General features: G+C 40.9%; 1 protein-coding gene across 2 annotated transcripts in view; it reads left to right on the forward strand.

Moving 5' to 3' along the window:
- LOC126336769 (NFX1-type zinc finger-containing protein 1-like) overlaps nt 1-17645 on the forward strand; it is a 301188-nt gene that overhangs the window by 118374 nt on the left and 165169 nt on the right. For both annotated transcript variants that reach the window (XM_050000780.1, XM_050000779.1), the window contains exon 6: nt 5531-5674. In XM_050000780.1, coding sequence (XP_049856737.1) covers nt 5531-5674 — 144 coding nt within the window. The remainder of the gene's footprint in view (nt 1-5530; nt 5675-17645) is intronic.

Here is a 17645-nt window from a genome sequence, read left to right on the forward strand (position 1 = left end):
TGGAGAACACTTTGCAATTTGGTTTTCACTGTGTCAGCAACATGACCACGAGCTTGACCCACCTCACTCTGCACATGTTGCACAGTACTCAGGGCCTCACGTAGCTGAGTGCCAACAGCTTCCAGTTGTTTGATTGCTTTTGATATCACTGAAAAATTGGTGTTGCTGTAGGCCAAGTTTCGAGACAATGTATCTGTAGAAGCTTCTTTAACAATTTTGATAGCACTTGATTCATCACTATCAAGCTCACAGAAGATTGTCTTTATTTGGATGTAGTTGGTGCAGTAATACTCAGCAGCATTAAGCCAAGAACCCCATTGTGTAAGAACAGGAGTAGGTGGGAGGGGCATTGAAGGTAATTCGTGCGTCCTGTAAGATATGAGAAAAACGGTATATGCATTTTTGGCAAAAGTTGACAGAAATATGACCTATTATATTAAAAGTTATCTGCAATATGACCTATTACTAAAATTTGTTGAAATATGACTTTATATGCACAATCAAAATACATTTTTCGACACTAAAATGCCTAGATTTGTGTATAAATTGTTCTAAAATTCACCCTATAGTTCAGAAAAAAATATGACTTGTCATTAAAATCCGGGTCTTAGTAATTAGCATACGGTAAAGTACTGAAACTGCTTTCATTTGTGCTCTTCCCTGAGCAAAACAACACCATAAAAATATATTGGATGGAATGCGCTGCACTGACTCCGCTGTTCTCACTCTTAGAAGTGTATCTTCTTGTTGATTGTGTTAGCTGGCAACCAAACACAGCTGCTGTTCCTTTCCCCTTCTTGTCATTTATTATGTTGTGTACCCGGCATATACATTTGACTATAATGTCGGCATTATTAGGCTTATCAATTTCACAATTTTTTTTTATTTTTTTGTAGCAATCCCCATTTACTAGCCATTATTCCAAACACATTCCATCACTTGTCAAACCTTAGATAGACATTGTTGAAAGTAGTTAGCAATGGTTTACACTCTGACACTGGGAATCATCTCATCAGATAAGACTTCATTTGTCTTGTGGCTGACTGGTTGTCAACTGGATGTCGGATGTTACTCAACTGTAATGCACAAGCGTCATCAGTTGGCTGCAGTTGTACAACCGTACAGACAACCTATTTGTTGGCCGAATATGTACCTAAGAAGTCTTCAAGCCACTCACATGGGACGCTTTTGCATATGCTCTTATCATCATTAAAATTTTACTGTGAGTGAGAAGTCATACACTTTCTGGCAATCAAGGAATATGGAATCTACCAGTTGCAATTCGTCAATGGTTCGCAGGATATCATGTGAGAAAAAGGTGAGCTGGGTTTCACACAAGCGATGTTTTCTAAATCCACGCTGATTTGTGGACAGGAGCTTACTTCGAACTGATGATATGTTAGAGAATTCTTCAGCCTACCGGTGTTGAGGATATTGGTGTGTAATTTTGTGGGCCCATTCCTTTAACCCTTCTTATGTATGTCACCAGTGTTTCTTCCAGTCACTTGGGACTTTTTGTTGGGGGAAATACTTGTGATAAAAGCAAGCTAAGTAAAGGGCCAATGTCGAATTGGAGTACCATCCAGACCCAGTGACTTACTTATCTTTAACTCTTTCAGTTGGTTTTCTACTCCAGGGATGCCTTTTATTGCTTCCTTCATACGGGAATCTGTGTGAAGGATAAACATCGGACTGTTTGTACAATCATATCCTTGTTGTTGTGTTGTTGTTGTCTTCAGTCCTGAGACTGGTTTGATGCAGCTCTCCATGCTACTCTATCCTGTGCAAGCTGCTTCATCTCCCAGTACCTACTGCAACCTACATCCTTCTGAATCTGCTTAGTGTACTCATCTCTCGGTCTCCCTCTACGATTTTTACCCTCCACGCTGCCCTCCAATGCTAAATTTGTGATCCCTTGATGCCTCAAAACATGTCCTACCAACCGATCCCTTCTTCTAGTCAAGTTGTGCCACAAACTTCTCTTCTCCCCAATCCTATTCAATACCTCCTCATTAGTTACGTGATCTATCCACCTTATCTTCAGTATTCTTCTGTAGCACCACATTTCGAAAGCTTCTATTCTCTTCTTGTCCAAACTAGTTATCGTCCATGTTTCACTTCCATACATGGCTACACTCCAAACAAATACTTTCAGAAACGACTTCCTGCTACATAAATCTATATTCGATGTTAACAAATTTCTCTTCTTCAGAAACGCTTTCCTTGCCATTGCCAGTCTACATTTTATATCCTCTCTACTTCGACCATCATCAGTTATTTTACTTCCTAAATAGCAAAACTCCTTTACTACTTTAAGTGTCTCATTTCCTAATCTAATTCCCTCAGCATCACCCGATTTAATTTGACTACATTCCATTATCCTCGTTTTGCTTTTGTTAATGTTCATCTTATATCCTCCTTTCAAGACACTGTCCATTCCGTTCAACTGCTCTTCCAAGTCCTTTGCCGTCTCTGACAGAATTACAATGTCATCGGCGAACCTCAAAGTTTTTACTTCGTCTCCATGAATTTTAATACCTACTCCAAATTTTTCTTTTGTTTCCTTTACTGCTTGCTCAATATACAGATTGAATAACATCGGGGAGAGGCTACAACCCTGTCTCACTCCTTTCCCAACCACTGCTTCCCTTTCATGCCCCTCGACTCTTATTACTGCCATCTGGTTTCTGTACAAATTATAAATAGCCTTTCGCTCCCTGTATTTTACCCCTGCCACCTTTAGAATTTGAAAAAGAGTATTCCAGTCAACATTGTCTCCTTGTGCATGAATAATTTCTTAAATATAAAATTTAAAAGTTTGTCTTTGATTTTGCTGTCTTCTATTGCCTCACCAGACTGGTTAATGAGTGACTGGATAGAAGCCGTTGACTGGCTTAACAATTTTACCTATAACTGAAATTTTGTCAGAGTTTCAGGAAGATCTTTTGCTCAGGTGTGAAGATAGTAGTTGTATGTTTCATGCATAGATCTTTTTTCAGACACGTGAACTTCCAACAACTTTTACCTGTCATCATTTTTGCATTTTAAACTGAGTGTGCATCAGTCTTTGTTCCTCAATATTTTCTGAGTTTTGTTATTAAACCAAGGTGGGTCTTCTCCATCCATCCACTTACTTGGCTCATAATTCTCCAGACAGCAACTTCAGTACCTTTAAACTTCACCCATAATTCCTCTATCTTCTTCACACTGGAATTAAATGTCCATTTATTGTTTAAGTATGATGCTAATATCTAGTTATCTGCTCTTCTAGCAAAAATAATCTCCTAGATCTCTTGAATAATTTACTAACTTTATTAGCCATTGCCAATATGAATGCATCATGATCTGTGTCTATGCTGACACCATCGATAATGTCAGTCGTGTTTGTAACTGCAAGGTGTAAAATATTTTCATTGTAAGTGGACTGTCAAACTAGCTGCTTAAAATAGTATTCCGAAATTGTGTAAGAAAGCACTTTCAGGGCTGGTTCTCCATACCACATGCAGTGAACCCAGAGATGTCCCCATCTATACTCAGTGGATTAAAGTCACCTCCAACTAATATTTCATGATCAGGGGATTTCCAAGCTAGTGAGCATGCTTTCTTTGAATGATTCAACAGACATTATGATGAAGTTGGGTGGCCAGTAAAAACATAAGAAAATTAACTTGAGTTTATCTAGACTTCTGACATGCATCCAGGTAAGTTCCCAGTAGAGACAATATTTGTGTAGACTGCTATGAACCCCCCCCCCCCCCCCTCCCCATCCTTTGGCTTCTTGTCTATCTTTTCAATGCCTCGATAAATATTTCAGAGCTTTGTACTCCAGGTTTTATCCAGCTTTTGGTTCTGAGATTAATTTGAGTGCTACAACTTTCCTGGAGTGCAGGAAATTTGTCACGATTACTTAAAAGATTTACTGTTAAAATTTGGACAGTCGAAGTTCCTTTACTTTGCATGCAATATGATTTTGCTCTCTGCATTGGCTGGTGAGCACCTCTGTCCTATCAGGAGTCATCCTACAATTCTTCACCCCATAATGTAAGCCCAGAAATCTGCAGCCACAGCTGTCACAGAATCAGTGAAGCCGTGGGATCAGACACTCCACTCAGCTCCAAACCAAAGGCCCCAGTCAATTCTGCATGCTTCAAATTGTTAGTTGTGCTTGCACCATGTGTGCAAGGCCAGCAATCTTCACCATTTGCAACAGCTGCTTATATGAACTGAGGCTGCAGAAACCTAGTGACAGATGTCAGTGGAGCTGACATGAGCCACAACTTGCAGAAGACTGGACCCTGCACATTCAGTAGCTGCAGGCAGAGCCCCCTTCACATTTCTGGTAAGGCCCCATGGCAGGCATACCGACTGCACATTTGATTTTTTCCGGCCCTGGACACTATTTGCTTAAAGACCTCCTTAATGCACCTAACATTGGAGCTCCCAAAAGCTAGTTAATTCCCCCCTCCCCCATGTGCCTTCTCAGGCCCTGCTGAAGGAGCACGCACCTGTCCACTCACAGAGTGTAAGAGCAAGGCCAGAGGGCCAGCCCCCACAATGACTCTTTGTCTCGAGTGATGCAAACTTATTACTACCTGCCACTCACCCTGAGGTGAGGGTAAACACAAAATTACACCTTTTAAATACAAAAATACACAAGGAGTTTAAGAATTAAACTATGAAGAAACACAGAAAAATATAAAAACATAACTTTCTGCTTTGTTAGGGAGTCCAAAGTGGCAGCTGAAAGCATAACTTTGTCAGCAATAGTGCTACCAATACAGTATAGCCTGTGTTAACACCTGCTTGACATCCATCTGTCAACAGTGTGTTTGCACAGCTACATTACTTTGCCTGTGAACATATCCAATATAGATGTTGACTGTGTTTTATATTCAGTAGCAATAATCAGTAATTACCATCCATTTTCTTCTCTCCTGTTAACTTTTCTGGTTGACTCATTAGTCAAGTAGCCATACATTACTGCTTCTGCCATATCCTTCAATTGTTTTTTTTTTTTTAAGGGGGGGGGGGGGGGTGAGGTTTTGCGCAGGGCGTCAGAGTGCTACATTTTTAGGTGCTGGTGGACCTTTTAGGTTGTATGTTTGTGGTCCATGATCCTTTTTTGTTCCTGACATATTTTCCAATTTTCCATTGCATTGGACATTTTCATTGGTGCTCATGGTTGAGCTGAAATGCCAATACTCAGCAGAAACAAGAGAACCTCAAAAGATGTGTCTGGATTAAATGTCGGGAATGAAATAGTTTTATGGACCACAATCATAAGATGTGGTCGGTTCACTGGCAGCTAAGAAAACTTATGAAAGACTTCACTGTATGTTACTACCTTTTTTTTTCATATATGTGCTTCAAGAAAGTTTTGAGGAAAATTGCAAGAGTTTCCTGCTGTAGGCTGATTTGTACTTGATATACTGAAAATTTGTCTGTATATCTTTCACTGTTTTTATATATCATAGAATGACCATTGTCAGTGTGTCACCATCTTTTGTCATTATTTGTTATGATATTTCAGGTGTCTGAAACTGTCAGCCGTCGAAATTTATTTGAAGCCGAATTCCTGATAGCTCTTTGCAGATACCTTTTGCTTCAAGGATATGAAGAAAGTGAAATTACTATCCTTACAACTTATTCGGGACAGATGTTCTACTTGAGGAAAGTAAGTTATTATGAATAATTTGTTTCTGATATTTTGTGGGAGATGTTCTGTTTGGCAGTTTCGTGTACAGCACGTGGTTAAAATAAAATCAGACATAAATTAAAGCTCCAGATCATTTAAGTTAAATGAAATTCATTTTCTTGTTAGTAATATCAGAATCAAGATATTGTTTTAGCTTGTGTCATTCACCTATGGTGAGAACATCCAAACAGCCACAGAAAGAATAGTCACAATAAGCAATGTTATAGAGCAATGAAACAGAGACATAAATAGAAAAAAGTTATGTTGTGCTGAAGGTCAGGAGATAGTGTTTATAGAGTGTTATTTTGATTTTTCTAATCTCTTCCCTCCTATTTGCCTTCTCAATTACTTTAGAAGAAGCTTCTTTGAACAATACATTCAGACTATGACATTACCTGACGGTTACTACTGAGTAGTTGCTCTTCTAAACAACATCCCATATGAGCAAACCTGTTGCGACTTTGCCTGATATTGCTCGTACTTCAGGTGCTGGGGCTATGCATGACTCCGTTTAAGAAGAATAGCTTGATGTAGCCATAGGGTCGAGCTGCACATATCTACTTTCGTGCTCCACAGTCAGTTTGCTGGAAATTAATATGTAGCTGTGATCCAGCAGTCAAGTAGTGTTTGCATTGGCTAGAATTGTGAGTTAATAAAATACATAGAAATATAAAATAAAAAGTAAAAGAATAATTTAATAAAATGTGTTCTACTCTAACATCTGTAATTGATAAAGACAACAGAGAATTGCATTGAATAATGTATAGTCAAGAAAAGACATCTCAAATAAAAGGACAGTGGTCCTACAATATCCAGTTAAAATTTGCATAGAAAATACCCTTACCTAATGCAGTAAAGTTATGTTGAGAGCAATATGAGAATGGTAGGAAAATCGCCAAACTAAATAGTCATCAAAGACTTGTGAAACTAAGTCCTTTTCATAATCTCAAAACACAAAATACTCATGTTATAACTTCAAGTTGAACAAATATATTTCAAAGACGACACAATACATGAAAGCACAGATCAAGTAAACAGAGTAAGACGTATGTACACTTTAACAGTCAAATCATAACTGAGTCTTAAGTCTAGCGGCTGCTGGCTGGCTGCCCGCTTAGGTGGCGCTGCTGCTGCATGGCTGGCAGACAGCGCCGCTTGTAGAGGACGCCCGTAACTGCGCGGCGGCACTTTAAAAGATCGGCGAATCACAACACTTTTCCCTCTTTCGAATTTTTTGCACAGGTCTTGATGGAGGTGGCCTGTAGATTGCTAATGTCTATAGGTGTTGTTTGACTGGCCGTAAAGTATCGAAGAGGAGGCTTCCCGTACGGACGGAAGTGTCCCCGATGATAACAGGTCGAGATGACAGGAGACGTGGGGGTTGAATCTGCTGGGGCCCCGTGCACCAATCTGCCCATTGCGGCAAGTCCGGTTGTTATAACAGGATACATGGGAGATGTGTCCGTGTCCGTAGGAGGAGGAAGAGGAGGAGGTGAGTAGAGTTGCTCCGACAGATGATGGTCATCTGGTTCCTGCATGAACACATCTCCTGATGGCGTCAGTTCTTGTGGTGGCACCGATATGATGATGAGAGGACTGCGTTGTGAGTAATGAGAGATTCCAGTATCCTGAGCGTCAGGTAGAGCCGAGGTGGTGTAGCGACATCTGTAACAGGCGTTGCCAGTACACGAGACTGAAGCTGGTCCGAATGACACACTGCAACACCCGTGTCCATCTAGATTTCATACAGGCATTGGCCACGGTGTCGTAAGATGCAGCCAGGACTCCATTTTGGCCACCTGCCATATCCCCGTACCCATGCAAGGTCGTCAGCGATGAACCGGCCAAGTGAAGGCACCTGCGGCCATGAGGTGGAAGGTCGCAGAAGATGAAGTAGCGTGCAGAGCTGTCGGCCACAGCTCAGCCGGGCTGTGGTCGCCCATGGGGGTGAAACGGTAAGAAGCCAGAAATTGGAGAAGCGCATCAACAGCAGAAGAAATCAGGAGTTTCCTCATCTGAGCCTTAAATGTGCGGACCAATTGTTCAGCCTCACCGTTTGATTGTGGATGGAACAGAGGGGCCATGACATGCATGATGCCATGACGGGCCCAAAAATCCACAAAATCGGAAGAGGCAAATTGCGCACCATTATCAGTAAAAAGAGTAGAGGGAAGGCCTTCAAAAGAGAAAATGCGAGCTAGAGCATTGGTGGTTGCTGCGGTGGTAGGCGACGTGCAACGGACAATGAAAGGAAAGTTAGAGTAGACGTCAATAACGAGAAACCAATAAGTACCTAAAAAAGGGCGAAGGCCACGGTTACAAAGATGACTTCGGGGCGGCGGCCTGTGACGCACAAGGGCCACAGGGCAGCGACCATGTGTGCGATTTCAGAGTCGATGCCTGGCCAGTACACATGACAGCGCACCAGAGATTTTGTGCAAGAGACACCCCAGTGCCCTTGGTGAAGGAGGAGCAAGACCGAAGCACGCAAAGACGCAGGTACCACAACACACGGTGAAGCATTGTCGGTGGAGAGGAGGATAACACCAGCCCTAGCCATGAGGTGGTAACACAAAGCGTAGTAGTTCCGCAATGGATCAGAAGTCTTAGCGGATGGACAATCTGGCCAACCCTCCCGAATATAGCATAAAACCCGGTAGAGGGTAGGGTCAGAACCCGTAGCAGCTGCCAGCCGGTCTCCGGTGATGGGGAACCCGTCCACATCCCGCTGCTCGGCAACATCCAGTTGGAAACACAAAAGTTTGTCCCTATAGAATGCCAGATCAGGACCCATCGGAAGGCGAGACAGTGCATCAGCATTTGCATGTTGAGCCATCGGCCGGAAATGAATCTCACAATTGAAACGAGAAAAGTAAAGAGCCTAATGCTGGAGTCGGTGTGCAGGCTTGTCAGGAACTGACGTTGAAGGATGAAACAATGAAACAAGTGGTTTGTGATCCGTAACAAGATGAAATTTTTATCCATAGAGAAAAACACCAAACTTATGAAGAGCATAAATAATGACCGAAGCTGCTTTTTCAATTTGAGAATACTTTTGTTGGCCATCTGTGAGTGTTTTGGAGGCATTAGCAATGAGTTGTTCAGAACCATCAGAAAAACAGTGTGCAAGGACAGCGCCGACCCCATATTGAGAGGCATCCGTGGCAAGAACAAGATGTTGGCCAGGTCGATAAGTAGCCAGGCACGGGGCCTGTTTCAGCATAGTCTTCAATTTCTGGTAAGCCGCATTGCATGATGCGGACCAGTGAAAAGGCAGGTTTGTATGCAACAGGCGATGCAACGGCTGAGCCACCGAAGCAGCAGACGCTAAAAAATTGTGATAGTATGCTATTTTCCCCAAAACGGCCTGCAGTTCCTTACCAGATGTAGGGTAAGGAAGGGCATCAATCGCAGCAACAGTTTGCTGAAGTGGACGAATACCATCCTGAGAGAGTTGAAACCCTAAGAACGTGATAGATGCCTGAAAAAAATTTGATTTCTGAAGATTACACTTAAGACCAGCAGTCTGTAAGACATGAAAAAGTGTGAACATTTTGAAGATGTTCGTCAGTGGCGGAGCCAGTGACAACAATGTCGTCCTGGTAACCTATACACCCAGGGACAGTGAGCAATAATTGTTCCAAGAATGGCCAAAAGAGAGCAAGACCGCTGGCAACCCCGAATGGCAATCGTTGGTATTGATAGAGACCGAAAGGCGTGTTAAGGACCGTAAACTGCCGGGAAGCAGTGTCGAGAGGAAGTTGATGATAAGCTTCTGACAGGTCAAGTTTAGAAAAATACTGACCTCCAGCAAGTTTAGTGAACAATTCTTCAGGTCAAGGCATAGGGTAAGTGTCGGTAAGGCATTGAGCATTTACAGTGGCATTGAAATCGCCACAGAGACGAATATCACCATTTGGCTTACCAACGACAACGACAGGAGAGGACCACTCACTGGAAGTGACAGGAAACAAGAACCCTGGTGCAGTGAGACGATCCAGCCCCCGTTTGACCTGATCACGAAGGGCCACAGGAATGGGCCGAGCCCGAAAAAACTTAGGCAGAGCATTGGGTTTGAGCATGATATGAGCTTCAAAGTCGTTTGCACAGCCTAACCCAGGAAAAAAAATGGATGCAACTGTCGTTGACAAGGAATCCAATTGAGCATAAGCAATAGCATCAGAGATGATATTGACAGACTCATCTATGGAGAACCCAAAAAACGCGAAAGGCATTGAAACCAAAAAGATTCTCCGCGTTACTATGGTCTACAACAAATATAGGAACAGTGCGAATGACAGATTTGTAAGATATCTCAGCATCAAATTGTCCCTAGAGAGAAATCTTCTGTTTATTGTAAGTCCGTAATTGCCTAGTGACAGGTGACAGGAATGGAGAACCCAACTGAAGATACGTCTGAGAATTGATGATAGTGGCAGCAGAACCAGTATCCACCTGCATACAAACATCTCGACCAAGTATTCGGACAGTGAGGAATAACTTCCCTGAAAGGGAAGAAGTACAATTAGCAGACAACACAGAATCAGAATCAGCGTCATGTTCATGAACATCATGTATGCGGTTGGATTTGCAAACGGATGACACATGGAACCCTCCCTCCTTTTTTTTCCCCACATGGCTCAACATTGTGGACAATCTTCTCGTGAATGTTTCGTAAAACACCGCAGACAGGAAGGAAGTTGCTGTGTGTTTTGCTGCAGTTTCTGAGAGGTTTGTTTATGGTTAGGCCTAGGCTGTGCTTATGAGCATACTGCGGCCACGTCGGCCAGTGGGGCATGCCACACGCTTCATCAACATCACACAGAGGTTGTATTTCCCTGCCGTTGCTCCATGGTCCTATTTACACTCCAACGGCGCGAGAAATTTCAAGAGACTGAGCGATGGATAGGACTTCATCTACAGTCGGATTTGCCAACTGATGGGCACGTTGCCTAACTTCTTTGTCAGGTGCCGATCAGATAATAGCATCCCGTACCATGGAATCGGCGTAGGATTCTTTGTGAATTTCCGTAACAAATTGACACTTTTGACTGAGATCGTGAAGTTCAGAAGCCCAAGTGCAATAGAATTGATTCGGTTGTTTTTGACAACGATAAAAGGCAACCACATGCGTTTGCTTTGAAAATAGATGGACAGAAGGGAGCACATTTCAGCAAAGGACAAAGATGCAGGATCTTTCAAAGGAGCCAATTGTGACAACAACCGATACATTTGGGGTGAAATCCATGAAAGGAACAGAGACTTACATGTTTGTTCGCCCGAGACATGAAATGCCAAGAAGTGGTGTCGAAGACGTTTTTCGTAATCAGATCAGTCTTCCGCCGTCTCGTCGTAAGGAGGAAAAGTAGGTAGAGACAACGACGAGAGACGCCCCGCATTTGATGCCGCGACGAAATCACGAATCACATTTGTGAGAAGCATTTGCTGTTCTATGAGACTTGACAATAGTTGCCCTAAAGTAGCCATGGAAACATGTGGGTCAACGATGGATAACAAAAATCACTATCTCGTCGCCAATTGTTATAACTTCAAGTTGAACAAATATATTTCAAGGAAGACGCAATACATGAGTCACAGATCAAGTAAACAGAGTAAGACGTGTGTACACTTTAACAGTCAAATCATAACTGAGTCCAAGGCTAGCGGCCGATGGCTGGCTGGCCGCTTAGATGGCACTGCTGCTGCATGGCTGTCAGACAGCGCCGCATGTAGAGGACACGCATAACTGTGCGGCGGCACTTTGAAAGATCGGCGAGTCACAACAATTCACCAACTTAAAATAGTGCAGAATTCAACATGATTAGTCACAAATGATACAAATAACAGTAACTCATACTCTGTTGATTCTCAGTTCTTTACATCAAGCAGCAAAAGTTAAAGAGTCCTACTCTGGAGCAATTCGGAACTGTCGAAATCTAAAGTCACTTCAAAAATTGTATGGTAGTTGTCATTCACCACCAAGAATCAAACATCTCCATGGTTGAATACCCCTCATTATCACAGGCAGGCCTGCTTCCTTTGAGATCTCAACATAAAGTGTCCAGAATTATGCCTTTGAGCTCTTCAATTGAAATGTCTCAGTCTCCACGTGGCTCCAGCAGTGTTCTACCATTGTCCAACTCTCATTGGCTGAAGACCATCCCCACCAAAAACACATTGTTTTCATCCTGCTCGAAGCTAATATATTATAATGATATTGAAATAAAAGAAATATTATGATCGTTACAATAAATATAAGTAATAGTTGGTTCATAAATAAATAAGCTAGCATTCTGGGCAAGTGCGCTCAAATTAATTGATAACAAATTGTCATTAAATATAGTTTAAAAAGTTATTTAGGCCTGCTTGTCAGAAGAGTCTTTTGGCATTCTTTTAGAGATGTGGTGTCTGTTAACACATACTGTTGACCACTTTTAAATTAGCACAATTCTTTAATAGAATTTGCAATCAACATTTAAATAAAGTTACTGGGAAAATAGAAACCTATTCATTAAATAAAAATGCAAGTTTGGGAAAAATGAAATGTTTATGGTGTATTCATTTGCTGTGTAAGTGCTCAGATATGATGTTCTAACAAAAGTTCTAACAAACATTTGCACAATGAAACAGGTATAAAAGACATAGTAAATAAAATAGATATGTATCTGTAACTTTCAGCTATGATAACTATAGTGTAGTGCGTCATCTGAGATACTGTTTGTTCAAATGATATGAACATTGTATAAATGTTTATTCACTGTGACATATTAACTTCTGTATTTTTAAAGTTATTGAAATATTGTTGTGTCATTGGATGCACCACATTTTATATGAGATTGCAGATGTATTCAGATTTGCTTTAATATTTGATTTGAGTTACTGTCAAACCTCAGAGGGCTGCAACTTGGCTTTCTTTAATAGTGTCTGACACTCCACCATCTCCTGGAGTGTGTTCTGCACAAAGGCAATGTGAGCATCAGCCACCCAAATTCCCAGTTCTGGGATTTCCCCTTTTCTGATAGCATGCTCATTGTCTCTGCACCTGGCTTTCTGGAAATGTTCAACTACATGGGCTGGTCATGGTGCTCCCTGAGTCCTGTGCCCACTAGCATTCAGCTGGATTCAAATTCACCTTAGGCCGGTATTACACTATCAGATTTCTTTATCAAAGATTTGATAAAAGATGTGATCAAATATTCTGTCAAATATATTTGACAAAGATCTTGACGTAGTGCTAGAAGGGGTATTATACTGTAATCATATTTTTCGTCAAAGTTCAAGATGGCTGACAACAGCAACTTGTTGTTAACTGCAGCAGTTGCATGTACTACAATTGCTCTGTGTGCACATCCGGAAGAGAAGCAGGAACAGGGCGTGGGGGAAGGAAACATACCTGGGTGAAGCCGTGGGTTTTACGACGACTTGATCAAAGCATTATACAAAACTTGTTACGTAAGCTTATAGTGGAGGACGTCAAGTCGTACATCAATTACTTAAGAATGGATGAGAATACATTTCTGTATGTGCTCAATGAAGTGTATCCTCATATCACAAAGCACAATATTCACTTAAGAACTGCTAAATCTGATGAAGGCAGGCTCACTGTAACACTCCGACTCCTTGCTACTGGAGAGGGTTGGGTTAGGTTTGGTTAGGTTAGGTCAGGTCAGGTCAGGTCTCCAATCTTCGTAATCTATTTTTGGATTCAGCGTGCCTCACGTTGTAAAGTGCATCATCAGCTTCATACATCTCTTTTAATTTTGTTGTTGTCGGCAAACACAAATTGTATTTATCGGCAATGTTTATAAAAACACTACAGACGACAGAATGCAGCGAAGCTAGTGCTCTATGTGGTAACATGTCACATTGCGGTACACAGAAGACAAGCGACTTCTTTGATCAAATCTACAGCGAGGCCTTAGATTTGATCAAATATTGGATGACATTTGACAAAGTTCCCTATTACACCCTCAAATATCTTTGACAAAGATATTGGACAAAGATATTTGACAAAGAAATTTGATAGTGTAATACCGGCCTTACCTCATAGCAGTTCTAGGTTGTCGATCAGCTATTCTAGATTCGCGTAAAGATGAAAGACAATCTGCAACCCTTCGAGCAGAACATTTACACGTACTGATTGCAACACTCTTTTAAATAATATTCACTCATTCCCTGCAACAGGGTGGCAAAATGACTGGCTAGAACGTACCTTCAACCGATAAATTTCTGTACTACGAACGCACACATTTAAAAACAGAAAATACAGTTCCCATCATTTGGAACTGTTAATGTCTTCTTTAGGGAGGAAAGAGTATTAGCTTGAGAGAGAGGGAGATGTCACTCAAACCCCAGGATGTGTGGGACTTGCCTGTTGTTATGATGGAGAGAGAGAAAGATGAAGGGCCAGTACAATTTCAATGATATGGCATTGGTAAACATAGTGCCAGTTTCAATTCAGAGATGATGTGTGGATGGAATAAGAAGTAAAAACACATTGGACTGAGAGGAAGAGAAATGTGATGAAGAATAAGTAGTGTCATGAAGAATTTTTAAGTATTGGGGGTGTTACAAACTGGCCCAAAGAGTGTAGGCCTTTAGTCGTGCTGTAGAGCACACTCAGCAACTAGGTACGGGCATCCCTAAGGTAGAAAGTTCATCTGTGTTCATTCAGGCACTTAGCTGGTTTGGTTATGCCCATTCCTACCTAAAAAGCTATGTTGTGGACATGTTAGTTGGTAAATAACGTTTGGTTTCAAATGTTGCTGGCTTGGTGGTGGTCATTCCTACACAAAAAGCTGTGTGGTAGACGCGTTAGTTGGTAAACAACATGTGTTGTTTCAAATGTTGCCCTGTCTTTGATGATGTGGGATTTACCAGGGCTGGTGCTGGAGAAAGCTGTCTGTAGTGGTTGGATGCATGGAACAGGTTTTCTAGTGGGGACAATTGTAGGGATAGGAATTTTGTGGTAGGAATAATGGTCCGGGAATGTCGTGGTTTTACAAGGATAGTAGAAAGCTTACGTGGTTTATAAAGTGACTTTGCATGAGCTGCTAATGTGATCATATCTCCATTATGTTCTGCTCACTAGAATAACTGTGGTTTAAGCTCAAAAGCATGGACCACAATCTAGATAAATATGAATCAAGTTCCTCAACATTCTTTCTGTCAAAAAGCAATGAATGTCTTGGCCACATAGATTGGTATCTACATACTACCAGCTATCCACCCCCCCCCCCCCCCTCCTCCTCCTCTTCCAAGCACAGAAATATTCCATTCTGAGGACGTTCATGCATCAAATAGAAACCATTATAAGTGCTGAAAACTTGCCTGAAGAACTGAGACAACATTCAACAAATTTCACTAGCAACTTCACTGAAGGTACATAAGCAGAAGGCCCCTGAGAAGGACAAGCTTGCATAGTTGCCATTCTGTGGCTCTGTAACATGAAAGATTAGCCAGCTCCTCAAAATGTCCAAAATTGACTCATTCCTCAGGCCTTCTGTAAAAATTCAATAACTCATATGAGTCATGTCTCAGAATGCTAGAGACATGCAAAATACCATGTGGGTGTGAGCAGTTCTCTGTTGAACAGACTGTGTGCATTATTAAACAGTGCTTTTATCTATTGCATTGTGAGATATCAGTGGTAGAATAGTTCAAAGAACCATCTTTAAATGATGATTCTAGGAATATACTACAACCACGTACATATCTGCTCTGTAAGGATAATGAGGAAAAGATTAGATTAATCACAACATGCATAGATGCATTTAAGCAGTCATTGTTCCCACATCCCATACATGAATGGAACAGAAACTGTTGCAGTGGGATGTAACCTCTGCCACACACTTCAGTGGTTTGCAGAGTATAGATGTAGATGTAGACGCTGTGCAAAATGGATACTGAATTGCATTTGACAAGACATATATTACTAAATGGACAAACAGTTTCTGAGATAGCATTATAAAAGGAGGTAAAAATGGCTGACAACATCTTCTGTAAAGAGGGTGATCTGCAGCTAAGTATAACTGGAGACACAGCCATTGGAAGCTTGAAGCAGGCGTGGTGGTCTTGTAATCGAAACATTACCTTATGTGATGGCATGGCTATGCAAGGACAATAGTAGCAAACTTATGACACAGTCCGCGTGACTATGTCCAAGGAGCATTTGTCTGAAAGCTTGTGGGTTTTTAACCACTTTTCACAGCTGGAGGTTCAAGAATATTGTTCAAAGATAATAAAAGATTATGAAGATCCACTTTGGTATAACAATACCACATGCAAATGTCTAGAAATGGATTACAATGGATTACTACACTTTCATTAGAAAAGGGAACACAGGGGCCACATCTGTAAAAATGACTGTGTGAAGTGTACTGTAATTTCTCTTCCAGTCCAATTGCTGCACCTGTATTCTTCATCCAGCATACTCTGAGGAAATTGTGTCCTAACAACTGCACATCATGACCAATACAACACAGCCTACATGTAAACATGTATCTGATATTCATTTTTACTAATTGTTCTTCCTCCTTGTTTACATTGCAAAACAATATTGTTTCAGACATACATTTACTACAATATCATTTTTATCTGCTTATACTGAGCAGCAATTTTCAATTAAAACATCCTCTCTCAAACGGGAATTACGTAATGTACGTACAAGTACAGGTTGTGATGCAGGAGCAATAATGTATGGTAGTTTGGGTCTGATCGTGAGTCATGCTTGAATAACTGAAGCGGTTAAGGCAACCACTCATATAAAGAAGGAAATCCAAGATCCCAGTCCAGCACTAATCTTAGTTGTCATAATTCCCTTATACAGCTGATGGTTGTCCTTATTAGCACTGCAAATGTGTTTTCTACATTGCTATATTATAGTTAATTACAAACCCTATCAATAATTTCCTTGTTTAATCCTTTCTACTCTTCACCATCTGCCATACCCTCATAACAAATGCTAAAAATTAAAAATTATTTAATTTTTTTAATTTGTGTAAAAAGCTATAAATCTTATTTTAATAAATGTATCTGTAAAATCTGCCATAGTAGATAGTCCTTTTGCAAATATAATTGTGAATAGAAAGAGAGGATTTAACTCCACCAACAAAATGTCATCCTCAACATCTACCTACACTTAGCCCCAGTACAGTTGCATGTGTCCTTGGGTATGATTTTGTTCTTTTTATCAGTATATAGATACATATTTGGCAGGTTTTGTAGATTCTCTAATGATTCTTTGTTTTCTCTTCTTACCTTTAAGTAGTCTGACGGAAACCTATGGCAGCGCCGTCAAATCCTCAGAATCACTTAATCTCCATGAAAAAATGTCCAAAGTGTTTCTTTGCGTTTGTCCCAATGTAATCAACAGTAGACGTTCCTGAGCTTCAAGTTTTGTATGCAGCAGAAATAGCATATTCTAAAACTTGAAAGTCCAGGATGGAATAACAACAATATGGAAAGGATAGATCGCTATTTACCCCATAAATGAGGTGATGAGTCGCATATAGGCACAATGAAATCCATGCTAGAAATATTTCAACTTTCGGACAAAATCCTTCTTCAGAAGTATGAAAAACGCACACATTCACTCCAACACAACTCATAAACGTGGGCACTGTCATATTCATTCTTAGTGCCCGGAGAATATGGTGGCCATGTAAGTGTGAATTGTGCTTGTGTAAACGTGTTTTCTACTTTTACTAAGACTCTTTTTCATTGTGCCTGACCATAACTCGATGTCTTTTCTATGTGGTGAGTGGAAATCTGTTCTTTCCATATTATAGAAATAACATGTTGGAAGAAATCTGTTGGTAATGTTAAATGAAATAAAATGTTTATAGTTCTTACACAATGTGGTATTGATTACTGGGATAGAAGGGCGATTTGCTTTTTTAATGCAAAGCATATTGAAGTTGTCAGCACTTACAGCATGATATAAGATGCT

This window comes from Schistocerca gregaria, chromosome 2, assembly GCF_023897955.1.
Source record: "Schistocerca gregaria isolate iqSchGreg1 chromosome 2, iqSchGreg1.2, whole genome shotgun sequence".
NCBI lineage: Eukaryota > Metazoa > Arthropoda > Insecta > Orthoptera > Acrididae > Schistocerca > Schistocerca gregaria.